This window comes from Eutrema salsugineum, unplaced genomic scaffold (genome assembly GCF_000478725.1).
Source record: "Eutrema salsugineum unplaced genomic scaffold, Eutsalg1_0 scaffold_13, whole genome shotgun sequence".
NCBI classification, from domain to species: Eukaryota; Viridiplantae; Streptophyta; class Magnoliopsida; order Brassicales; family Brassicaceae; genus Eutrema; species Eutrema salsugineum.
In genome coordinates this window covers 2,775,730-2,800,756 of record NW_006256885.1, presented here as the reverse complement: position 1 = coordinate 2,800,756, position 25,027 = coordinate 2,775,730, and the positions used below count along the sequence as shown (strand labels likewise).

Genomic DNA, 25,027 nt, shown 5'->3' with positions numbered 1-25,027 from the left:
AGGAGCTTCTTGAGTGATAACACACGTCAACTTACAAGATTTCACTGAGATTTCTTGTTTCTATGTCACTGTGAGATCTTGGAAATCCTCCATTTTACAAGATTTCAAAATCAAAAGGAGCTCCAGATAAAGCTGAAAGATCCTAGTCACTTATGATTGGATGGGAAATAGCTAAAGTTCCAGAAAAGAAAAACTATATATTACACTGGCCGAGTAACAAGTGGAAGCTTAATAGCAAACGAGGCTTTGCATAGAAAAGAAATATTATTGGTTCAACATAAGAATGTGATTTACAGGTAACATAAAAATCCACTACGCATCTGAGGGATATGAGATAGTATTATTGAATCATATTGTTGTAATATACCATAGTCCATGAGAAAATTGCAACAATTTGGTGAGTGCAATAATACATATATGTTGGACTTAGATGTTAACTAAGGACTTTATACTGGTCAACCGTTGCAGTTAACTACCTGTTAATACAACTACAAAAGCAATTGAGGCTGGCTAATAACAAAAAAACATTATAAAATTAACCATCTAATTAAACAACTAACGAGAAACTGATTCCTGGTGCCCTCAATGTATATAGTGTTTGACTAATATAGTGTTCTTTTGGTCTGGGGAAGAACACTATATCTATTGGTATCATAAGAACTCTGATCAATAACAAAAATTCATGTCTCAAATTTCTGGAGTATAATGGATATTAGAGGTTCAGAACATTCAGAATCATGCAAACTAAAATGGAAAAAGTTTGTCTACATACCATTGTAGAGGCAAAACGTTGAACACAAAAAGGTTGCGGCGCCAATTCATCCAAGCACAAATTGAAGTTCTCTACATAATCAAGAAAAATGAAAGATTAGTAGGAAATATTGATAAATATCCTACTGAGAAAGTTCACCAAATGACCATCACTGAGAAATGGGATCAAAATGTAATGAATAGGTCGCACCAAAGACAAGACAGAGATTGAACATCAATAAATGAACCTAGACAAAGAATTAAAAGAGCCACAAGCTCTGTATTAAATTGGATCATTAGAACATCAATAAAAATGAACCTAGACAGTTACATTTCTCTCGAGTCATTTAGAAAGATACAGTAAAATAATATAACTTACCTGATGATCCAAACTTAAAACTATTTCACATCTTGCTGCTCTTTTTTTTTTTCCTTCACTTTAATAATCACGTAGTAGGAAGACTACCAAATCAAGAATGTCAACCAAAGGATGCACGAGTATCACATGGTATTCTAAGATACATAAAGCAATAAAGGCAAAGTTAATCACTTTCCAGGAAGGGATAAAAAAAACAGAGCACTATCTGTTCTTACCAGCTATATGGAACCTAGTGGCACAAATTAAAGAAAAGACCAATCATTTTCACATAGGCTTTATGTAATGTTCAGAGTGAGACTGCTGAAAAACAATAGATCTCCCATGCTTTTTGCAACATCAAAATACATAAAATTCCACCCCTATTTAATGCATCACTTGGATCTAGTGTCTTTAAATTCAACTTCCTTCAACATATGCACCAAGAAAATCATAATAATGATACATGTGTGAAGTTAATCAGTATAGATGGAAGTCACTGCATAACTTAGATCTAAATCGAAGTTAATCAGTATAGATGGATGTCACTGCATAACTTAGTCTTCATCAAACAATATTTTTGGCGTAAGATATACTAAGACAGAACAGAGAGAGGCCAGTGACATGAGCCAAGACACAAGAGATGTATATCTGAATGCAATCTCAAAGATAAGGGAAAGTTAATGGCTACTCAAGCTAAAAGCTCATGGGTCCCTGTAAGCAATTCTTGGGGATTTGATTTGCTAAATTTACTGCCACATGGCACTACAATTGCAGTAAATGGTATGAAGGGCCCATTTTCAAAAAGAAAGCACACTAAGAGTATACAAATTCAGTGGAGAATCCATGTAAGATACAGACTATTATATAAAGGACCCTGATAATTTCCCCAGCATATTCCACCAACCATATTTCAGAAAATTCGATTAAAAAACTATTTACCATTAAATATCAGAAAGTAGATGAAGCCTTTACCTTTGTCTCTATATATAGAATCAGCAACCAAAACCTCGATCATCTATCCATCAACCTCTTCAAACAAGGTTTTATCATGTCGACTGCAACTTCTGCTCCCACTATCAAACCAACTAAGCTCTTCCAAGATGTTCTTGGAAATTTTCACTCAAGAAGGCTACTACTTCATACAGCTTATCAACCACCTACCACGGCATCGCCGCCACTTTCAGACGCTCATGAAGCATCACACTCCTATGCACATCACATGAGCTTTGATGCAAATGTTGTCATGGTCCTGTCGGTCCTCTTATGTGCACTAGTTTGTTCACTTGGACTGCATTCTGTCATAAGATGTGTGTTGAGATACTCCAATATACTATCATCCGAAGCTAGTGAAGAGCTCGCAGTTCGCTTGGCCAACACAGGAGTCAAACGAAAAGCCTTGAAGAGTTTCCAGACGGTAAGTTACTCTACAGAGCCGAAGCTGCCTGGCCTAGATACGGACTGTGCCATATGTCTCTCGGAGTTTGTATCCGGAGAGAGAGTCAAGCTTCTGCCAAAGTGCCACCATGGATTCCATGTCCGGTGTATAGACAAATGGCTAAGTTCACACTCATCTTGTCCCACCTGCAGGCACTGTCTCATTCAGACTTGCCAGAAGATAGCTGGCTGCAGTGAGACGACCTCGTCACCAAATCAACCACCACAGGACAGGATTAGCATGCATATAGCACCACTAGGACCGGAGAGATTGATACACGGCTTCTGAACACAGTCAACTAGGCTTAGGTGCAGTTATGTTTTCAAAACCTTATGTCTATGTAGAATTAGTCGAGATCGCTGTTTATATGTAGCTCAATATTCAAAACAAAGTTATAATTGTAAAGCTTTAAACATTATGACATGTTGCTTTCTTCACTCTTTAACGCCTGAAAGTGTACATATATTCCACAAAATGACATGCCAATAGAGGATCTTAGACTCACGTGAGTGAATGAAATCATAAACAACTCAAAACCAAAGATAAGGAAGCTGCAAAGGCAAAACACTTAAAAACAAACGAGTTAACTAATGGTTCCTTAAATCTCTATGCTTTAAGAAATTCCCAGATCATTAGAAAAAAAGTATTATGCCAATAACTACTTGTTGAATAGTGATTAGTGCCCAAAAATAAATAATCTAGCCCTCCAGAAAAAAAAAAGAAGACCTTTCTCTTGTTTCGTTATCGAACTTTTAGTGTAGTGAGTAGGCTGTGATGATGCTCAGACAGAATTAAAAACGTGGCAAAATAAGCCTCAAAGAATACTCTCAAGACCCCACAAGAGAAACAGGCTTTTGATATAATCCACCAAAATGAGAACAAGCCATAGATGATTGAGAAAGATATATGTTACACCTAGAACAAACGGCATAATAAAGTAAAATGGGATCTGAGCATGAAAACCACCATAGAGTCAAATCAGATGATAACAAAATGGGTGGTTTTTAATATTGTACTAATCATATAAAGTAAATGGTACGATAAATTAACAACCGCAGTTGGTGCTGTCAAATATTAAAATCTGTTTTACCAAATTGAGGACGCAGAATCTGGACCATTAAGAGCCAAAAAAAACCAATCATTTAACACTGAAAAACCACTGAGAGAGCAGCAAATGAAACAGTAGTCCCAAAATGTTGAGTTTATACTTCATAACGCCCCTTAAATAGACAACCTTGGAAGATGAAAAGGTAAACTAACCCAACCATACTGTATCCGAACCTGCCCGAAAGGCCCGTGCTTTCCAAAATTCCAACTTAAATTCAACTAAATATATATTTTTTATATAGAAATTCATACAAGATTAAATGAAATTTCAGGAATTTGGCATAGCAGCAGTGGGAAATTAAAACAAAAACTTACCTCCCTTCTTCAAGAAGATCGAATTGCAGCTCTGAGGATCACCACCTCTTCGTTGGCGCCAATATTTTTCAGTAGTCTGGGGCGGATTGGACCGGTAGACGTTTCGGGTCAGATCATTTTGGGCCTATTCAAAAGGCCCAACAGATAAAAAATTTGCCTCAAAAATACAATAATCATTGCTCCGGAGTTGATTTTCCACAATCATCACATCACCCCGTGAGCTGCCGTATAAAGTCCATTGTCATTTGTCGATATTCAAATGGTTAGCCCAAATGGTTAGGTCTTGATCTATTGTCAGGTTTTGAACCGTGTGATAATTCACTTACTTTTTTGTGTCAACAATAATAATTCACTAACTTTAATAATGCAACTATGTCATTCATTTTGTAAAAGTACATCATAACTCAAATTAAATAAAAAGGATCGGTTATTAGTTTATCTATTAAATATACAAAAAGTCTGTGTATTGTGTAAAAATTTGAATAAAAATATAATATCAAAGAAAAAAAATCTATCAATAGATAACTAGAATCTGGAACTTCATAGTCAAAAATCTACATGTAAACATATATATAAGTATGTTTTCTTTTTCTTTTTTTTTAAGTATGTTTTCTTGATAAAGTAATATTATATTTTCCAGTGAATTTTCATGCATGTAGGGTTTAATAACCCAAATGAATTTATAGGTAATAAATCGAATAATCGATATTACAAAAAAAGCAAGAAATCTTTATGGGTGGATTGTGGTGTGCCACTACTAGTAAAGTTGAAAGGGAGAAAAAGCTAGATCTCTAGGATCAAGCAAACCATTATTTACATTCTAAATCCAGAAAACTAACCTTAATTGACTTTTCTCCAAAACAAAAACATGAACGTGGCCTGCCATATATATGTAACTATATTATTATATAAAAACATGAACATGGCCTGCCTCATAAAATAAAGAGTGGGAATTAAATGTAATCATAATAGTAGCAACGAAAATCAGAAGTAGTTTCGTAATGATGGACACAACGTTTTCGTAGGTGCTAGCTCAAGCTTCCCACATTCTTTTTTCCAACTTTCTCTCTCTCGCCTGATTCGATTGTATTCGGCACGTGCGATTCACGTGAATCACAAAAAGTTGACTTTTTAGTTTTCATCTCTCAACGAAGATAGAAAGTTTCTGAGGATGAAGGTTAGTTTGTCGAACATGAGGATGGTTTGATCTAACTATCATTCATTAATTCAGTTTGTGATACAAGTATCGAATACATAAAATCAGATTACACAGTGTTAAAAAAAACATAATACATGCGTGTCCACATTCTATAACTCAAATCCGTAATCTAACATAGTTTGTATTGCATATGGTAAAATCTATTTTAAGAATAGAAAAGCTAATAATATATAGTTCTACCGTCTACGACATAAGTGACTAGGTCGACCAGTAAATTTTTTAGAAATTAATGTTTTAAATTCAGAAAAAGGACTTATTATCTCTAATATATCGAGATATAGTTCATATATATATATATAGGTTATCATTATATAAGAGATGTTTGACCTTTAGAGGTACATGGCACAAGAAAATGTCTCAGTCATGTATTGGTATCTCAACTCAACAATACTTACAAACATATATGGTAACATTACAAATTATACAACTAATATTTGTGTGTCAGCAAGCATATAAAATTAATTCACAATCGTTTTGACGACTTCGGATGTCCATGTAGCTAGCTAGTAGGCACTATTTAATACATTGATCGTGAATACGATGAATTATTATATATATTTTATTTTATATTTATCCCTAACACATCATGAAAGTCACTTTCTTTCACGCTCTGATCTTACTATTCCACATTTAAAAAATTAAATACGATTCGACTCTAATAGAAAATGAATTAATTACGTTGAATTTTTATGAAATCTAATAGAACAAGCCAACCACGACCATCGTTGCCTGAATTGACTCGGTTAAGTTAACACTAAAAGAAAAACAAAAATCCGAAAATAAAGAAAAAAAAAGAAAATGAAGCTGTCATTTTACGCCGAGCCGATCACAGTCAAGCCATCTCAGCAAAACAATCTGATTAAATCCAACGGCTGAGATCATTAATTAATTAAAAAAGGGAAATTAAACAGTTAACACGAGGGAAAAGGCTGTCTGACAGCCAGGTCACGTTATCTTTTCCTGTGGTCGAAATGATTCGTCTCTGTCGATAATTTTTTAATTTCTTTTTTGAAAGGCCGAAAAGAAAGTTGAACAGATAACCCGCCTATATAAATTCAACATATTTCTCCCCTTTGAATTGTCTCGTTGTCCTCAGTTTCATCGGCCGTTTTTGTTATCTCCGGCGAGAAGAGAGAGAAAGAAGAACAAAAAGCGAGAAGAAAAGAGAGAGAAAGAGACCGGAATCATCTCGGTTCCTTTTTTCTTCTTCGATCTCATCTTCTTCTTCGATCTCATCTTCTTCTTCTTCTTCCGCTCTTCGATCTTTCTCGTTCAAGGTAAAAAAAACCAAAGATAAACTTTCTGGATCTACTTTAGATGTTGGATCAGATGTTGTTTTTTGAATCTAAGTAGAAATCTGGAATTTGTGGAAACTCGGATCTGTGAACTATCAATAATCTTTTTGATCTACCGAGAATCGATTTCAGTTGACCGATCATCTTTAGCTCGATAAGCGACCGGAATTTTGTCTTTGATCTTGATCTGAATCTGAATAGGGATAGATCCATAATCAGACTACTGTTATTCTTGCGTTTTGCAGTTTTTTTTCTTTGATTTCATATCTGGAAATGGTTTGTAAATGTCCATTGAAATCTGAGCTCTCAAGGTTAGATTGAAATCCGAACTCTTAAGGAGGTAGATGAAGTTTTAGAATGAAATATGTTCGATTGAGGGATACCACTGGAAAGTATTTGTTCTTGTTGACTTGAATCGTTTACTCTTTTGTTTGTTTCTCCGATGGATAAGGGATTGTAGTTTCTTATGAACTTCGCTCAGTTCTTGTATGTATTGAAGTTGTTTGATTAATAGAAATCTACTTCTGATTAGTTAAGATGTTTACTTTCGATTCCATCTCTTTACGTTTTGCAGCTTATAAAAAATGGCTGAGGCTGATGATATTCAACCCATCGTCTGTGACAATGGTACTGGAATGGTGAAGGTTAGTTTAGTCTCTCTACTTTTGTTTCAGATCTGTGGATGTTCTCTCTTTTGCTTACAACCTACAGTGTGTTGATGATACAATTGGCTTCATAAATTTCTGTGTACAGGCTGGTTTCGCCGGAGATGATGCTCCAAGGGCAGTTTTCCCGAGTGTTGTTGGTAGGCCAAGACATCATGGTGTGATGGTTGGGATGAACCAGAAGGATGCATATGTTGGTGACGAAGCACAATCCAAAAGAGGTATTCTCACCTTGAAATACCCAATTGAGCATGGTGTTGTGAGCAACTGGGATGATATGGAAAAGATCTGGCATCACACTTTCTACAATGAGCTCCGTATCGCTCCTGAAGAGCACCCTGTTCTTCTTACCGAGGCTCCTCTTAACCCAAAGGCCAACAGAGAGAAGATGACCCAAATCATGTTCGAAACCTTCAACTCTCCCGCCATGTATGTCGCCATCCAAGCTGTTCTCTCCCTGTACGCCAGTGGTCGTACAACCGGTTAGTACATTTTAGGCCTTTCTTGTTTTTTTCTCTGTTTATATTCATTTTGAAACTGAGTGTTGATTCTCTCCCATGAGCAGGTATCGTGCTGGATTCTGGTGATGGTGTGTCTCACACTGTGCCAATCTACGAGGGTTTCTCTCTTCCACATGCCATCCTCCGTCTGGACCTTGCTGGTCGTGACCTCACTGATTACCTCATGAAGATCCTTACCGAGAGAGGTTACATGTTCACCACAACAGCAGAGCGGGAAATTGTAAGAGACATCAAGGAGAAGCTTTCCTTTGTTGCTGTGGACTACGAGCAGGAGATGGAGACTTCCAAGACCAGCTCCTCCATCGAGAAGAACTATGAATTACCCGACGGACAAGTGATCACGATCGGAGCTGAGAGATTCAGGTGCCCAGAAGTCTTGTTCCAGCCATCGTTTGTGGGAATGGAAGCTGCTGGAATCCACGAGACGACCTATAACTCAATCATGAAGTGTGACGTGGATATCAGGAAGGACTTGTACGGTAACATCGTGCTCAGTGGTGGAACCACCATGTTCTCTGGTATTGCGGACCGTATGAGCAAAGAGATCACAGCACTTGCACCAAGCAGCATGAAGATTAAGGTCGTTGCACCACCTGAGAGGAAATACAGTGTCTGGATCGGTGGTTCCATTCTTGCTTCTCTCAGCACATTCCAGCAGGTAAAAAAAATTGATTGGATTTTTCTCGATTTCCCAAAAGTTTGCAAATTTAAATCAAAGGCTGATAATTTATATGTTTGTTTGTCATATTAGATGTGGATCTCCAAGGCTGAGTATGACGAGGCAGGTCCAGGGATTGTTCACAGAAAATGCTTCTAAGCTCTCAAGAAAAAGGCTAAAAGCTGGGTTTTATGAATGGGATCAAAGTTTCTTTTTTTTTTTTTTTTCCTATTTGCTTCTCCATTTGTTTGTTTCATTTCCTTTTTTTTTGTTTTCGTTTCTGTGCACTTGTGTGTGACAAACTCTCTGGGTTTTACTTACGTCTGCGTTCCAAAAAAAAACCGCTTTCGTTTGGCGTTTTAGTCCATTGTTTTTGTAGCTCGAGTGATCGAATTGATGCCTCTTTATTCCTTATTATTCTATAATTTCTTTCAAAACTCGGAAGAAGAACCTTTGATACTCTTTGCATTGTTAATATAAGTATTGTATGAGACAAGATTTTATTGATTTGGCTAAGTGTTGCGTTGCAACTTCCATCAGGAGTCTAAATCATTGAGGCGTTACATGTTTTCCATTCACACACAAAGAAAACATAATTGTGATTATGATCTCGCACCATTTTAGTTACACTGATATCGTGACCGTCAAATTCTACTGTTTTAAGTTTAACCACCAAAACTAGTCCGAGGTGCTGCATCTCTTTGCTATTACTCTCTAATACATGATTTGGAGTGTAATGAAGTTCAGGAAATTTCAAATTGTGCTTTATACTACATTCGGTTAACTCGTTATAAAACTTGGGCCTTGTAAATAGCATAAAGAGACTGGTAAATTGGGCCATAGCATTAAAATGGAGGACGTAAAAGAAAAAAAAAACAATTTATTACAAATTAGTAACGTATGTATAACTGAGGAAACAATAGTGCTCGAAATCCAATTAACCCCAATCCTAGCACATTTTGCGTCTCTCCTCCCTCAGAGAGTCCTGCAAATTAGGGTTTAAGCAAAAAGAAGCTAGAGAAGAGTCGATTCCTTGTTAGTTCTCGTTTCTTTTGGGAAATTTCTCGTGTAGCAGTAGTTTCGAAGATCCAAGATGGCGCGTAATGAGGAGAAAGCGCAGTCGATGCTCAACAGGTTCGTCACCATGAAAGAGTCGGAGAAGAAGCCGCCCAAGGCGCGTCGACCTTACCTTGCGTCGGAGTGTCGCGATCTGGCGGAGGCGGACAAATGGAGGCAGCAAATCCTTCGAGAGATCGGTCGCAAAGTGGGCGAGATTCAGAACGAAGGACTAGGCGAGCACCGGCTTCGCGATCTGAACGACGAGGTTAACAAGCTTCTCAGGGAGAGATATCATTGGGAGCGGCGGATCTCGGAGCTAGGCGGTCCGAATTACTGGAAACACGCGCCGAAGATGACGGATCTCGACGGGAACATCGTCGAGGTACCGAACCCTAGCGGTCGTGGTCCTGGGTATCGGTATTTCGGTGCTGCTAAGAAGCTTCCAGGAGTTAGAGAGCTATTCGAGAAACCACCGGAGCTGAGGAAGCGGAGAACAAGGTACGATATATACAAAAGGATAGATGCTAGCTATTACGGGTATAGAGACGACGAAGATGGGATATTGGAGAGATTGGAGAAGAATGCGGAAGGAGAGATGAGGAAGAGAGCGGTTGATGAGTGGCGGAGATTGGATGAGGTTAGGAAGGAAGCGAGGAAAGGAGCGACGGAGGTTGTGAGCGTAGGAGCTGCGGCTGCGAAGGAGGTGTTGTTCGAGGAGGAAGAGGATGTGGTGGAGGAGGAGAGGATTGAAAGGGAGAGAGAGGAGGAGAAGGAAAGGGAGTTTGTGGTGCACGTTCCATTGCCTGACGAGAAGGAGATAGAGAAGATGGTTTTAGAGAAGAAGAAGATGGATCTGCTTAGAGAGTATGCTAGTGAGGATTTGGTTGAGCAGCAGACGGAGGCTAAAGCCATGCTCAATATCCAGAGATAAAAAAGGTAACTTTTTTGTTTACATAGCTTTTGTTTCCTTGTAGTCTCATTGAAGAATTCGATAATTTGTTCTGAAAACTTGCTCTGATGATATTCACTATATTTACATCCTAGAATGTTGTCTTTTATAGAGTTTGTTAAATTTGATAGATTTTATTATACAGACATGAGCTTAGAAACCATGACTTGACATTAGGTAAACATTTTTCCTGATAAGTTGAGTAATTGACTCAGTATTGAGAATGGTATTAGTACCCTTCATCGATGGAAGTTAGATTATCGACAAGCATTATTTCAATGGCCAAAATACAGAACTTTGCCTGCAATGGATCTTTTCTACTATATTGTTCTTGATGAATCTGAGTGACTGATAAAATCTTTCTACTATGTTGTTCTTGATTTATTTGTGTGACTGATAAAATCTTTATACCTATCAGGCTAAATCTAATCAAATGTGCCGTTTTGATGACAAACACTGTGCTCAATCTAAAGAAGAGAGGGGACAACCAGAGCCGGGCCTGACCAGCAGAGCTTGGGAGCCGATAAGCTAAAAGTTGTTAGGGGCCAATTTGTGAATTGTCGAGAACTTTTTTTTTGTCTAAAGTTCCAATCTATGAAGCTATGTTTTCTTTATATTCTCATGATCATTTTTGATCTTCTGTATTTTCTTCAATCCCTTAGATCAAGAGTCGTCCTCAAAGAAACTTGTGATTTTATTACCAAAACTCCATTTATTGATCAGACAAAATTCTTAAAAAGACCGTTATGATGATGAATGATACATTTGTCTAGAGATACGAACCACACCCACATGTTCTCAATTCTCACACACACACACAATCCCCAAACCATTTCTCTCTCTCTCTCTCTCTCTTGATAACGCAAACTCACCATTTTCTCTCTCTCTCTTCTTGGTCCTCCAATGGCGGACTACGACGACGAAATCCGCCACCATAACCAACCCTCCATCCCCAAAGAAACCGCTCTCCAAGCCCTAAACACCATAATCAAGCTCCACTTCGAGAAAACCCTGGAGAAAAAACGAGCCATCGACCACCAGAAGAAGAAGCTCCAAAAGCTTTTCCAGCTCTTCTTCATCTTCCTCGCAATCGTCTTCTTCTCTCTCTCCCAACCCTCAGGCCGTCTCCACTGCCGCCATTGCTGGGCACCAATCTTACTCCTCTCCTTCTCCCACCTCTTCTTCTACGTCTCCGTTGCTCAAACCCTCCGTGTCATCAACAACTTCAAGTACCAGCGACACTGCCACAAGCTCACTCTCGGCCTCGCCACCCACAAGCTTCTTTTCATCAAGTCACGCATCTCCGCCGGGGATTTCCTAAGCGGCGGCGATGGTGGCGGCGGAGAAGACGAGGTCTCCGCCTCCGCTGCTGCTTGGGATCTGGATGTTCCGTATCAGGAGCCACCTGAGAGTTACTTCGTCAAGTTTAAGAGAAAATGGGCTCTATATTTCGGATTCTTGATCCTTCTTTACACTTTCATGATCTCCTTCTCCGTCGTCATCCTCTGTTTCTGAGATCTCCTAGTCCTAGAGTGGCAATTTCGTTAATTCTACTGCAAAAACCCTTCTGCTTCTTATCGTTCATTAGTTTTCACTCTTCTGCTTAGAAGGATCATAAGAAGATGATGTAGAAATTAAAAGGGATCATGAAATGTTTTCAGCTTAGGAATTAAAAAAAAAAGAAGATGATGTTGTAGAAATGTGGGATCATAAAAAGTTGGAAACTTTAAACTTTGATTCAATCTGATTTGTTCCGAATTACAACGATTTGGTCAGAAAGATCCTTGCGTTTCGTATCTTCAATCTAATAGGAGGGATCACAAAAAGGTGGAACCTTTAACATTTGATTCAACCTGGAATGGCCTTGTTCATCTCATGTCTCACTTCTAGAACCTCAAGTTACAAAAGATTTTTAAAGCAAGATAAAAATTAACAATTTCAACATTAGTAGAGACATTTAACATTAATAATCAATCACAATCAAAAGTTTGAATTTTTTCTTCACAAAAATAAACACACAGACATAAACACATATCCAGCGGTCAGAATCTGACACAAAAGAAAAGAAAAAGAGTTTTAAAAAAATTTCGAAAGGGAAACAAAACACAAAAACACAGCAAGGTTGATTGTTTGAATCTAACAGCTAAATCAAAGCTCTCGGCTATGAGTTGTTTTGTTGTTGGTAGCTCCTCCTCTACGAATCTCCTCGCTGCTCGAGGAAGAAGGGTCAAGCCCGTACTCACTCGTGTTCCCATACTCACTGCTTGCACCGTACTCGTGGCTATCCAACGCCACTTTCCTGAACTTCCTCATATCAGCACTGTAAGTGCTCGAGTCATAGTCTGAGCTCGATCCTCTCCCGAGGAATGAGCTCTGCCCCGGTTTTGCTCCTTCGTTTAGATCATCTAGCGACGCATCTCCCTCCAGAGCTCGAACAATCTGTTAAAAACATTGGACCACAATGTTAATCCTTTCCTGCGTGTGTGTAAAGTAGGTGTTATCAAAGAGTGGTTATGTTTAGTAGCAAAACTTGCCTGGCTCATCTTAGGCCTGCGTCTAGCTGAGTGTCTCACGGCTGCTGCAGCACATGCCACCATTCGTGCCATCTCATGAGGCTCGTACTGGTTCTCGAGCCTTGGATCAACTAGTTCACTGTAATCTCCGTCTTGAGCTGCGTTCAAGCATAAGGGTCTTGCCTGTGTAAGAAAGTAACAGAAGTTAATTGTATAGATCATTAGGCCACAAAGATTACAACAAATGAGTCATTGTGTGATGATTTATATGTAGATATGGTACTGACCCAATCGACTAGACTGTCTTCCATTTCACCAGTGAGATCAACAGGTCGACGTCCAGTAATAAGCTCTAGAAGCATCACTCCAAAAGAGAAAACATCTGATCTGTCTGTAAGTTTCCCGCTCGACGCATACTCTGGAGCCAAGTACCTGTCATTTGATTCAGATTTTCTGAGATTCTTGATTAGAGAAAACGATTCTTGTATGACATTAAAAATCATGAGTGTTTGTTCTTGAAATGGAAGCAAGAGCTACTAAAGTTTGCAAGAACAGTTTTTATCGCGTATCTTTATTACCCGAAAGTTCCCATGATACGAGTGGACACATGTGTAACGTTGTCTTGAGATAGCTTCGCTAACCCGAAATCTGCAACCTGCAGATTTGAGCCAGTCCAGTTATAAAGAAAGAACAATCAAAGAATCTGAAAGCGTTATAATTCGAAATCATAAGCATACCTTGGCTTCAAAGGATTCATCAAGAAGAATGTTTGAAGCTTTAATGTCTCTATGAATGATTTTCGGATGACCTAAGTCCACAAAGTCAAGAAAACAAAGTTTGATCACATCTCTAATTAAACCTCTCGAGGTTCCCAATAATATGTTAGGTTCTGACTTACAATCTTCATGTAAGTAAGCAAGTCCCTTAGCTGATCCCAAAGCAATCCTGAGCCTTGTAGGCCAATCAAGAACATTACCACTTTTACCATGGAGATGGAACTCAAGTGTATCATTAGGTAAGAACTCATAAACCAACATCCTCTGCCCTCCTGCAATACAATATCCAACAAGAGACACAAGAAACCGATGATGAACTCGACTAATGATCTCAACCTCGGCCTGAAACTCACGCTCTCCTTGTCCGCTTCCCGCTTTAAGACTCTTCACAGCGATCTCTTTCCCATTAGGAAGTATTCCTTTGTAAACATACCCAAACCCGCCTTGCCCTAAGAGTCTTGCTTGAGAGAAGCCTTGAGTTGCTGCAGCTAGCTCGTCGTAGGTGAATGTGCTCTTGTTGAAACCTAGAGCCACTGAAGGGTGAGGTGGTGGTAGAGACGGACCATGTGGACCTGAGTAGTTTGAGCTCATATCGCTGCTGTTTCCGTTGTTTATACCGCCGGAAACTGGCGGTGGTGGTGGTGGTGGCGATGGTTGCCAGCTTCCGGGTGGAGGTGGAGGCGGTGAGCTCATCCAGTTGTTGTTACCGTTTGATCCTGGATATTGATTAGACAGGTTCATTACGTGATCGCTTTGGTTATTGTAATGTTGTTGTTGTTGGTATTGATCACCTAAGGATAAAAAAAAAACAGAGACTTTGTTTAACCTTGTTTCTTGGGTAACAAGAAAACACAGTTGAATGGTTTTTCCAGAATAAATCGAAATATTCAGAAAACAAACCTCAGCCGAGAAACTAATTTTCAAGAATTATAACATAGTTCAAAATATTATGAAATTTCAAAACTTTGAAATGTGGTTTCAAGGTAATTTAATGAGTTAGGTTATTAAATAAAAATAGCTTGGTGCTCAAGGAATAGTTCTAAAACAGAAATGGAGTTAGGCTTAGGGCTAGGTTTCATGGGTTTGGTTGGTTGGTGACTTGATATTGACCATATATGTTTTACCTTTGCTCGTGGCGTAACCATTGCTTGCATAGTCAGGCATTTGATGCTTCTTTTTCTTCTTGCGACAACAACAGACGCAGAACAATATCATAACAAGAAACAACAATCCAGCACCAGCAGCAATTCCTATGATAGCAGCCGTGTTCTGTGCATCGTTACGTGAGGAGTTCGAGCCACCACCGCTTGATCTAGGCGGAGCCAGAGATCTTGGTGGAGGAGGAGAGTTACGGTCGGAGTTTCTTGAAGGAGGCGGAGGCGAACGATTGTTATTTCCTCCCCCATTGCTTTTGTTGTTATTATCTCCATTGTTGTTGTTATTGTCATTGTTGTTCCCATTGTTGTTATTGCCATTGTTGTTATTACCATTGTTGCCATCATTGTTGTTATTACCATTGTTGTTGTTGTCATTGTTGCCACCATTGTTGTTGTTGTTGTTTCCTTGTGGTGGCGATGGTGGAGATTGTGAGCCTGAAGAAGGCGGTGGAGGAGAGGAGGAGGAACCATCGGAGGAATTCTCCGGTGGAGGAGGAGCTGGTGGTGAAGATGAAGGAGAGGTTGAGGAGGAGGAAGGAGACGGAGGAGATTGTTGTTGATTGTTGTTGTTGTTGTTGTTGTCGGAGGAGGGAGGAGAAGGAGGTGTAGGTGACGGCGGTGAATTCTCCGGGGATTGCCCCTCCGCCATAATATCTATTTGGTGTTTCTTTTTTTTCTTCTTTTGTTTATCAGAAAGCTCTCTCCTTAAGATTTTCTTAAGAGAGAGAGAGAGAAAGAGGGAGAGATGAACAAAGAGAAACACAAAAGCTCTTTGTGTGTTTTAAATTCTATTTTTATGAGTGCTTTCAATTTTTTTTTTTTTCTTTTTTCTGGATTGCTGATTTCTTCTTTTGTAGGGTCTATATTTGGGTATTAATACAGCCATGCAAATTATATACCTTCAACTAAATTTGAAAAACAAAAAAAAAATTTACAGTCAAGAACTCGATGTGTTTGATAAAAATAAAATGATTGGTTTACCAAACAAAGAACACATAAAAACAAATTACACGTGAAAGAGAAAACATAACAATAATGAAAAAGTTAACATAGGAAACAAAATGATAATGTCACAAGGTAAAACGCAAAAAAAAATATACATATGAATTGCTCTCGTTGAGAGTCGAACTCAAGACCTCCCGCTTACTAAACGGGTGCTCTAACCAACTGAGCTACGAGAGCTACTAATTATTTAAATCCACATAAAATATAAGTTAAATAAATTATGGTTAAAGGAAAAACAGCATTATTCTCTTTTAATATAAAGACAAAAGACTAGTCGCCTAAGAAATTACAAGACAGATCAGGAACAGCTTAGACTCTTCAGGGCACAGAGAGAAACCAAAGTAAAAAAACACCTTTCTTCCACAAATTACCAGAGATCGTAGAATCTTCGGGCTCTCTTTTAGAAGATCCGTTTACCGTTCCTTCTCTCTCCGATTCCGATGCCTTCCCGTAGACGTACCCTCCTCAAAGTCATCATCCTCGGCGATAGCGGGTAAGGTTTCTGCAACTCTGTTAATTTTTATGTTTTTATTTGCTTTTTATGTGATTATACTGGTTTTTTCCGATGAGCAGTTTTGTTGTTTGGGTTTTGAGTCTTAGGCACGATTTGGTCTGATTCGTTTCCTGCGGTTTAGATACTGATATGATTTGTTGATCTCTTAGTTTAGCTGATTTCTTTGCTGCTGAATTTGGTTCTTTTTTATTTAATTTAATCAATTACTCGTAATTGATCTGGCGTTAGGTGTGATTTAATTAAAGGTTGCTTTTTTTTTTGGTTGATCAAGATATTAGAACTTTGCTAGGCTGTTTGTTTCTTTGCTAAATTGAAAACAATTGTGTTGATCTCTGCTAAGTTTCCTTTACCACGATTTTAGTGTGTAGATTGATTTTTACTTGTTGGTTCTTCATCATCATGTAGTTATAAACTTATGATCCGAGGTTTGCCTTTACAATTTTGCATGTTCTTGACTGCATTTGATTTGAGGGGAAATTATGAAATACTGATTTTGTTCTTAACATTCACGATTATGTTGGTTATGTTACAAGTGAGAAAACTTTAGGAGGATCCTGGTATTCACGAATGAGGGAGAATTGTCTCTAAATTCTCGTTTTAGACTCAATTTTGTGTCTGTGTAATGAAATTGTTGTCTATCCTGGATGTTCTGTTGCTATTTTTATTATAGTGAACTAATTTGGACGTCTCTTACTTGTGATTTTGCAGGGTGGGGAAAACCTCTTTGATGAATCAGTATCCTAGTTTTATTTGAATGGAGTAAGAAAAGAAGTATAACATAGTAGTTTTCTAGATATGGAAAATTAGATTCTTTGGTCTCGTTATATGATTTAGCTAGATCTTTTCGGAGTTAGATGAGTTCGCACTTTTGTTTTGGTTAACACGATAAATTCAGATATGTTAATAAAAAGTTCAGCAACCAGTACAAAGCGACCATTGGAGCGGACTTCTTGACCAAGGAAGTACAGTTTGAAGATCGACTTTTCACTTTACAGGTTCTTACTAGTGCTTTATCAGTAAATTACTTAGAATTCTTTGAAGTAAGCTGCATGTGCTTAGTACAATGGTGCTGGGGTTGTTTTCAAAGGAGAGTTGTTGGCTATGAGAGGAAGGTGTTAGCTTAGAATTAACTAATAAACAATGCTTCATTCGAATATGTTCTTAACTATCACCAAAACTTTCCTTGATAACTATCACCAAACTTTTAGCTTTGGTGTGAACTGCCTTCCTTGCTTGATCAGGAGAACAAAGCTCACTTGTTCCTGTCTTTATGTCAATGTGTTTATTACAGATATGGGATACAGCTGGACAGGAAAGGTTTCAGAGTCTTGGTGTAGCTTTTTACCGAGGTGCTGATTGCTGTGTCCTTGTATATGATGTCAACTCCGTGAAATCATTTGACAGTCTGAACAACTGGAGGGAAGAATTTCTGATCCAGGTAACATATTCAAGCCTCTTTCCTCTCAGCCCCAATAGATAGGTAGAATTTCACTGCAGGCAAATCAGTCACGCAAGTGTAATATATCTCTCTCACAGGCGAGTCCATCGGATCCAGAGAATTTTCCATTTGTTCTTATCGGAAATAAGGTTGACGTGGATGGTGGAAACAGCCGAGTGGTATGACGTGCTTACCTTAATTTCCATCTTTCATGAACTTTTTTCAAGCTGTAACATTAATGTTCCAAAACACAACTTGACTTCATCACAGGTTTCGGAGAAAAAGGCTAAAGCATGGTGTGCTTCAAAGGGAAACATTCCCTACTTTGAGACCTCTGCTAAAGAAGGCACCAATGTGGAGGAAGCTTTCCAATGCATTGCCAAGAATGCGTTGAAGAGCGGAGAAGAGGAAGAGCTGTAAGTTTCAAAACATTTCTCAATCCTTACATCTTTTTTAAATCACGGGTTTGGTCTCAACATTCTCTTTGTCTTTTTATTTATTTTTCTTTAGATACTTGCCAGACACAATCGATGTCGGGACAAGCAATCAGCAGAGATCTTCTGGTTGTGAATGCTGAAGAATTATCTCACAGAAGAATGCTTTTGGTCTCTTCTTCCATTACCTCTATGTTGTAAATTTGTTCTTTTAAAAACAAATTTGAATTGTTTAGTAACTATTTGCGGGATTTTACGTTATTTTGCAACTTAAGATCTTTACATTTTCTATGGTGTTATCGGAAACTCAGCCAGAGAAAACAAAAATTGTCGGGTTTCGAAACGTTGTAATGTATCGTTTTGTTTCGTTTGGTTTTTCGTTAACCAAAAGTCAGAGAAATCGCAAGTTGATCTTCATACTGCAGTTATGAAAGTTAAGTCAAAAGTTAGCTAACTTAATCATAATCATTTTTTTTTTTTGCATGATTCCATAGAACATGAACACAAAGGATAAGCAAACAGGGATAGATAGATCATATTCATAGATAGTCAAGTCCATTGATTTCCTTTTTTTTTTTTCATTCTGTAAAATAAGAACTTATTTTCGTTCAAATTACACATATCTGATCAGATTTTCTACAACTTTTGTATGCCACATTCCCCTCCAAATTCTAATAAAACAAAGAATCACTGTTTGTTTAGTCCAATCTCAACCTCAGGATTCGAACTCGAGCTCCTGTTCTTAGGCTTACTCTTGGAGTCTCTCCACCTAAAACCACTGAAAAGCTCGTCCATATCCTCAAGCATCCTCCCTTGCGTCTCCGGCAAGAAAGTGTAGAAGAAAAACCAAGCCACCGTCGCAATCCCACAGAACAAGTAAAACGCTCCTCCGGTGGTTATCCCTTCCGTCAACGGGAGAAACCCCATCGAGATCACACCGCTCGTCACTCTGTTCACCACCACCGCAAAACTCGACCCCTGAGATCTCAACCTCAACGGGAATATCTCCGAACTGTAAACCCAAGTGATCGGTCCAGCTCCGATCGAAAACGTGGCCACGTAAGTCATCACCATCGATATGCTCAACACCAAAACCCACATCGCTTTCTTCTCCGTCTGGTGGTCTATAATCGTCAGAGAGGTTCCTAACGTCGCCAGAGAGAGCACCATTCCTCCGACGCTGGTCAGTAGCAACGGCCGTCTTCCGACTCTGTCGAGGAGGAAAGTGGCGACTAGTATGAACGATGTCTTCACGATTCCAACGGCTACAGTCGCTAGAAGCTGCTGGTGATCGGTTTTGAGTCCGGCGGTTTTGAAGATCCGCGGCGAGAAGAGAACCACCGCGTCGATTCCGGATGCTTGCTGGAAGAAATGGATTCCGATCGCGGCGATCATGACGCGACGGACGGCTGGAGTTGGACGGATTAGAAGCTCTCTCCAAACTCCTTCGCCATGGCTGTTCTTCCTCGACACCTGAAAATCGAGAAATTAGGGCAAAATTGGGGACGGAGAAATTCGCGAGATTTCGAAATTTCAGGAGATTTGTGTGTTTACCTGAACGATGTCGTCGTGGCAATCGGCGGGAATTCCGGCGGCTTCTTTGATGTCTTCGAGACGGAGAGCTGCTTCGGAAGGTGAATCAGAGGTTTTGTCGAGGACTCGTTTGGCTTCTCTGAGACGGCCTTGCATAACGAGCCACCGTGGAGATTCCGGCATCGCGAGAACTCCGATCGCGAGTATCACGGAAGGCACGGCTCCGATTCCGAGCATGAATCTCCATCCCAGTTTCAGAGGAAATTTCGAGAAGGCGAGGTTCGATACATATCCGAGCATTATGCCGGCGTTGATGAATACCTGTACACGTCAGCATAACCGCTCTGCCACGTCAGATATTACTCTCTCTCTTTTTTCTTTATTTTTTTCAATTTCATCTTTCTCGTCTAAAAATCATGCACCAAACCTATCCGAAATATCTATATTCTAGCCAAATCGTTTTAAAGATGATGAACGAAAAGTCAGCTATTTCCTAGTTACCCAAAAACCAATAGTAACATTATAAGTTATAGTTTTTATTTAGAATAAAAAACATATTTTTAAAAAAATAATAGTTTTTATATAAACACTGTTAACTATATAGAAAATTAATTAATCTCTTGGTTACACGTTAGATATTAGCGCCCAACTAAGTATGTAATATTTTAAGTTTGATTAATATATATATATATATACCTCAGGGAAGGAAGTGAGGAAGCCGCGAGAAGAAGCCGGAGAGACTTCGGCGGTGTAGACAGGAGCGATCATGAGGGCATAACCGACACCGATTCCGGCGACAAACCTCCCGAACATGAGGAAAGCGTAGTTAGGTGCGAATCCCATGAGAAGAGCTCCGGCGAAGAATATAGCTCCGGCCAACACGATTGTGTAACGCCGACCAATCCAGTCGGATGTTTTGCCGGCGGCGCAAGAACCAATAAGCGAGTAGATGTTGAGGATTCCGGCAAGAATACCGATCTGAAGATCACTAATCTTCAAATCTCTCTTGATGTAAATCATTGCTCCACTCATCACTCCTATATCTACAAATTAAAAAACAAAAGTGCTCATTTGATTAGAATTTCATTTAGTAATATGAATGTGTGTGTGTAAGTATACATTGAGTTTTTTTTTTTTTGGCGTTGACCAAAAGAAAAAACTGACCATAACCAAGGAGGATGGATGTCATGGAAGCTAAGATAGCACACGCGAATGCATACTTGTTCCTCTTTGGTTTCGCCGGCGGACCTAACTCCGGCACATGTTTGGTTCCCTGTGCCGGCGACATGACTGCTTGGTTTTCCGGCGTGAAACCTGTCATTTGGAGAGAGAGAGAGAGTATGGAGAGAGAGAGAGAGAGAGAGAGAGAGAGAGAGAGTATACTAACAACAACTTGTGGTAATGAGTTTGTGTCTTAAATAGACGTGTGTGTTCAGAGTCTTGTGGAAAGGGCAAAAACGTCCGAGACAGTGGGAACACTGGCTAAAGATATGCGTATCATTTACATTGCGTCTTTCATTAGAGACAAAAACAAAGAAATCAATAGAGGAACGGCAACTAATGTCTAGTGATACACAATTTCATTTTTATATGTAATTGTTTAATAGACTAGTAGCACAATTTTATGTTGAAATTATTTGGATTTACTCTACCGAAAATGCGAAAAGGACGACCACAATTAAAAATTTGGAGGGTTTAACGGTAATCTCGTAAAAGGCTACTTGTTGTCCATGTGAGCTTGTTGACTGATGTTGTCGCCTTGATCATCAGGATTTAACGCATAAGACAGCTCAAATGGTGTTATTTAATTCAATTTAAAATTATTTTCCTTCTGTAACCTGCTGGTCTGAAATTTTTAAAACACTCATCAGCCAGATAATTAATATCTATTTGAGGGTGAGATGATATGTGATAAGATAATATACACCAATGGACGAAAGTTTACCCTACGATTCGGATCAATGATATTGGATATAATATTTATCCAACAAACGCATCTGTGATTCGATCTATTTTATTTTTTTTTTTGATGATCTAAATTAGTTTCCTTAAAAACAAATAGTTGCCTTTTTTCTTATATATAATCTCATACGTGCGTTTCCATAATGACCTAGCTGTGAGGTTGAGACAGAGCTTACCACAATGAGAGTACTTCCACTTTAGTTGATGAGGGCGAAAAGAAACTCATTAACGCAGGTAAATATGATTATTAGTTTTAAAAATCTACAACAAAGGTAAATATGAATGGTAACACATTTTCAAATCCTTTCGTAGATTTTAGCCCCACAAAAAAAAAAAATCCTTTCGTAGCTTTCAATGATGACTATCCACGTACGCGTGCATGTTTTCACGAATAAGATCAGAAGATAAACTACGTATATATAATAATTCGAGGATTCTAACGTAAATGAAGAGCTGATAACTTAATAATTTTGTTCACAGCTGAAATTAATATGACTAATCTAACAAAGGAATTTCAAGACTTCCAGTCTTCTGATAAAAAGTTATATGTTTTTTTTTTTTTGCTAAATGGTAAATATTTCATTGAAAATTGAAAATGAAAACGATTAGGTGTATATGGTAAGTTATTAACTATGGTTCCTCAGAGAAGCAAAGTCAACACACATAACAGTCCAAGACCACATGTCTTGATTCTTGACGATGATAAGAGGTAAATAAATCACTTTCTAACAATATATTAACATTAAAAGATTCCTACAAAAATAATATTCATATATGATATTTATGGATACTTGCAAGAAACAGTCAGTATAGAAGTCGCTGGCTTACGAAAGCAATCGCTGTTGTGAAGACTGTCAATTGTCAAAAACAACTTGCTTCTACTTGTAGACTCTTTTAGTCTTAACTACAACAAAATAAAAACCAAATACTTATCACAACTAAAGTTCGATACCCATCTACTCGAATTCTTGATTTCCATGAGCGTTTTGGTTTGCGGTTAAGGCCGTTCAGCTATGGGATTCGACTCCAGTTCCCGACATGGGATTAAAAAGTATGGTAGGTCCGACAAAAATAAAATTCTTAATTCTTAAACTTTACGAGTAATTTATGACATACATCATGCGTGGTGAATGGTGATCTTGAATTTATGAAATTATGAGTTTTTTATTTGGTCGACAGAAATTATGAATTTCTCTTGATATTTTTTGTTTCTTTTAAAGAAGATCCCTGAAATAAATAAATGCATCTATAGACTTTCGAGGCAAAATATAGTATAAGAGAGCCATTTGATTTCTTCCGGATGACATCAGTTTGTTGACTTTCAATAATGTGTAGTCAAAAGCTTGATTTTATCCAATTATTATACTATGCTTCAGTCCTCAAGATAGAGTTTTCCTTCACAAATGCTTATAGTTATAGTATGTATCACGTTATCGTAAACAATTTTATATAACCCTTGTGAACAACGAACGTTTTTTGGATTTAGCTAAACAAAAAGAACGTACGTATCAATATATACATACATATATATATATATATTACTTATTGTTTTAGTGTTTGTGTGTGTTTTGTTAACAAGGGATAATTATTTTCAGCATTACCTAAACTTAATTCATGTTAGAAAGAAAGAAAAAATCCGATAATTGAATTGAAACAACAGCAAATGGTGAAGTGGGCCAAGTTTTAGCCGAAAAGGCAGCCATCATAGGTGACCATAACATTGTGCAGCTCGGAAATTTGGACTCTCAATGATATGATTTGACCTCCCACTTTCGCATTTCCAATGTGATTTTACATACATATATGTTCGTGAAATGTGAATTATTTGATATCTCACATAGTTATATACGATATTTGTCATTCATCATATAGCTAAAATAAACATTTTTAGAACAGCTATCTCTCAAAGAAGGGAAAATTCCTGAAAAATACACCAACTTATTTTTCTTTGGACGTTTAATACACAGATTATTTTGGTTGGATGAAATATACACAGATTATATAATAGTTGAACTTTAATACACGATGTTTTGAATTCCGAAAGTTTGACACCGATTCTCTTAACCCCGTTAATCTGTTTAACAGATGGTATTAACACCGTTTAGTTTTTAAAAACACCGTTTAAGGATAAAAAAAACGTGGGTTTATTAAGAGAAAAAAGACACTAGATACCCTTCTACTTTTTTTCCCCCAAATTAAGTCCCGGAGCTGCGAATGCATAAGTCCTCCATAGTACAGATTCACCTTGAAAGTGTCACTGCAACATTGAAGATAAAAGGGTAAATCAAAGCAAATCCATGCATCAATCTAAACCCTATAACAATATCGAACCAGAAAACACGCACACGACATCAAAAATCGATTTCCTACCTCATTGTCTCGAACTGTTCGTTTCACGACTGCAGCACTTCGTCTCTTCTCGGTTCTCTCTAAATCATATCGCGTCGACTTTGAATTCGTGGATGGATTTCGATAATGTGGATTAGGATTCGTAATTCGATTTGGGGAAAAATCGATTTCGGTTTTTAGGGTTCTTTAGTTCGATTTGGGGGAAAAAAGTAAAAGGGTATTTAGTGTCTTTTTTTCTCTTAATAAACCCACGTTTTTTTATTCTTAGACGGTGTTTTTAAAAACTAAATGGTGTGATTACCATCTGTTAAACAGATTAACGGGGTTAAGAGAATCGGTGTCAAACTTTCGGAATTCAAAACATCGTGTATTAAAGTTCAACTATTATATAATCTGTGTATATTTCATCCAACCAAAATAATCTGTGTATTAAACGTTCAAAGAAAAATAAGTTGGTGTATTTTTTAGGAATTTTCCCCTCAAAGAAAGGGGAACAACGGAATATAACATTTTTTTTGTTATCAGTTAATGTAGAGTATCGATCACATAGATATCATATATCTTATCTATCATTTAATGCAGCACATATAAACAAATAATAAGAAAGTGTCGCTATTCAAAATTCGTTGACTTCAAAGTTGACCTCCAAGAGTAATATACGTACAGTATATGCAGTTGAGTTGGACCATGACCCAATAATTATTCGTTTAAAACTACGAGAGTACTTTAAAGAATCAATAACATTGGACGCTATTATTACATGCATGTCCAGCGTACAACAAGCAATGACTACATGTATATATGAAAGAAGAAATTAAAATGAGCTGCCAAAAAAAAGGAAAAAATAAATTAAAATTAGCTAATCATGATCTCATTAGGAATTACGTTAATATGGGTTACTGATTTTGAGTGTAGACTTCTATAGGCATGGTCTTTAAAGGCTCGGTGTGTGGAGAGTCCACATAATCTTATTTACTGTACAAAAGTCCACCACGTGCTTGTGAATTTCTATGCT

At 38.1% G+C, this 25,027-nt stretch overlaps 7 protein-coding genes and 1 non-coding gene across 9 annotated transcripts; 5 read left to right on the top strand and 3 right to left on the bottom strand.

Annotated features, from left to right (window-relative positions):
• The first annotated feature begins 2,127 nt into the window (after positions 1–2,127).
• On the top strand, positions 2,128–3,013 carry LOC18023736 (RING-H2 finger protein ATL78). The gene has a single exon (XM_006406503.2). The coding sequence runs from the start codon at positions 2,157–2,159 to the stop codon at positions 2,829–2,831; it is 675 nt and encodes a 224-aa protein (XP_006406566.1). The 5' UTR covers positions 2,128–2,156; the 3' UTR covers positions 2,832–3,013.
• Positions 3,014–6,178: 3,165 nt separating this feature from the next.
• On the top strand, positions 6,179–8,819 carry LOC18023735 (actin-2). The gene is made up of 5 exons (XM_006406501.2): positions 6,179–6,461; positions 7,054–7,123; positions 7,233–7,626; positions 7,710–8,323; positions 8,417–8,819. Exons 2-5 carry the CDS (start codon positions 7,064–7,066, stop codon positions 8,480–8,482), a joined length of 1,134 nt encoding a protein of 377 aa, XP_006406564.1. The 5' UTR covers positions 6,179–6,461; positions 7,054–7,063; the 3' UTR covers positions 8,483–8,819.
• A 435-nt stretch (positions 8,820–9,254) lies between these two features.
• LOC18023734 (pre-mRNA-splicing factor ISY1 homolog) lies at positions 9,255–11,016 on the top strand. Its single transcript, XM_006406500.2, has 2 exons — positions 9,255–10,318; positions 10,750–11,016. The coding sequence occupies exon 1, from the start codon at positions 9,417–9,419 to the stop codon at positions 10,311–10,313; it is 897 nt and encodes a 298-aa protein (XP_006406563.1). The 5' UTR covers positions 9,255–9,416; the 3' UTR covers positions 10,314–10,318; positions 10,750–11,016.
• A 105-nt stretch (positions 11,017–11,121) lies between these two features.
• LOC18023106 lies at positions 11,122–12,084 on the top strand. Its single transcript, XM_006406499.2, has one exon. It carries the CDS (start codon positions 11,235–11,237, stop codon positions 11,844–11,846), a length of 612 nt encoding a protein of 203 aa, XP_006406562.1. The 5' UTR covers positions 11,122–11,234; the 3' UTR covers positions 11,847–12,084.
• Positions 12,085–12,311: 227 nt separating this feature from the next.
• Positions 12,312–15,496, bottom strand: LOC18023105 (putative proline-rich receptor-like protein kinase PERK6). Of its 2 annotated transcripts, none has more exons than XM_006406498.2 (7): positions 14,745–15,496; positions 13,743–14,411; positions 13,582–13,652; positions 13,423–13,499; positions 13,132–13,276; positions 12,866–13,027; positions 12,312–12,770 (listed from the first exon to the last, which is right to left on the bottom strand). In XM_006406498.2, the coding sequence occupies exons 1-7, from the start codon at positions 15,424–15,426 to the stop codon at positions 12,480–12,482; spliced, it is 2,097 nt and encodes a 698-aa protein (XP_006406561.1). In that variant the 5' UTR covers positions 15,427–15,496; the 3' UTR covers positions 12,312–12,479. The 2 variants fall into 2 exon arrangements, with proteins under 2 accessions (XP_006406561.1, XP_024015002.1); XM_024159234.1 differs by having other exon boundaries at positions 13,743–14,336.
• A 389-nt stretch (positions 15,497–15,885) lies between these two features.
• On the bottom strand, positions 15,886–15,959 carry TRNAT-AGU. Its single transcript has one exon. It is a non-coding gene; the product is annotated as a tRNA-Thr (tRNA).
• Positions 15,960–16,062: 103 nt separating this feature from the next.
• Positions 16,063–18,543, top strand: LOC18023104 (ras-related protein RABG3f). The gene is made up of 7 exons (XM_006406497.2): positions 16,063–16,275; positions 17,005–17,031; positions 17,192–17,291; positions 17,588–17,734; positions 17,833–17,913; positions 18,005–18,150; positions 18,245–18,543. The coding sequence occupies exons 1-7, from the start codon at positions 16,223–16,225 to the stop codon at positions 18,309–18,311; spliced, it is 621 nt and encodes a 206-aa protein (XP_006406560.1). The 5' UTR covers positions 16,063–16,222; the 3' UTR covers positions 18,312–18,543.
• Positions 18,544–18,681: 138 nt separating this feature from the next.
• LOC18023103 (polyol transporter 5) lies at positions 18,682–21,077 on the bottom strand. The gene is made up of 4 exons (XM_006406496.2): positions 20,866–21,077; positions 20,398–20,744; positions 19,723–20,022; positions 18,682–19,641 (listed from the first exon to the last, which is right to left on the bottom strand). The coding sequence occupies exons 1-4, from the start codon at positions 21,020–21,022 to the stop codon at positions 18,856–18,858; spliced, it is 1,590 nt and encodes a 529-aa protein (XP_006406559.1). The 5' UTR covers positions 21,023–21,077; the 3' UTR covers positions 18,682–18,855.
• Between the last annotated feature and the right edge of the window lie 3,950 nt (positions 21,078–25,027).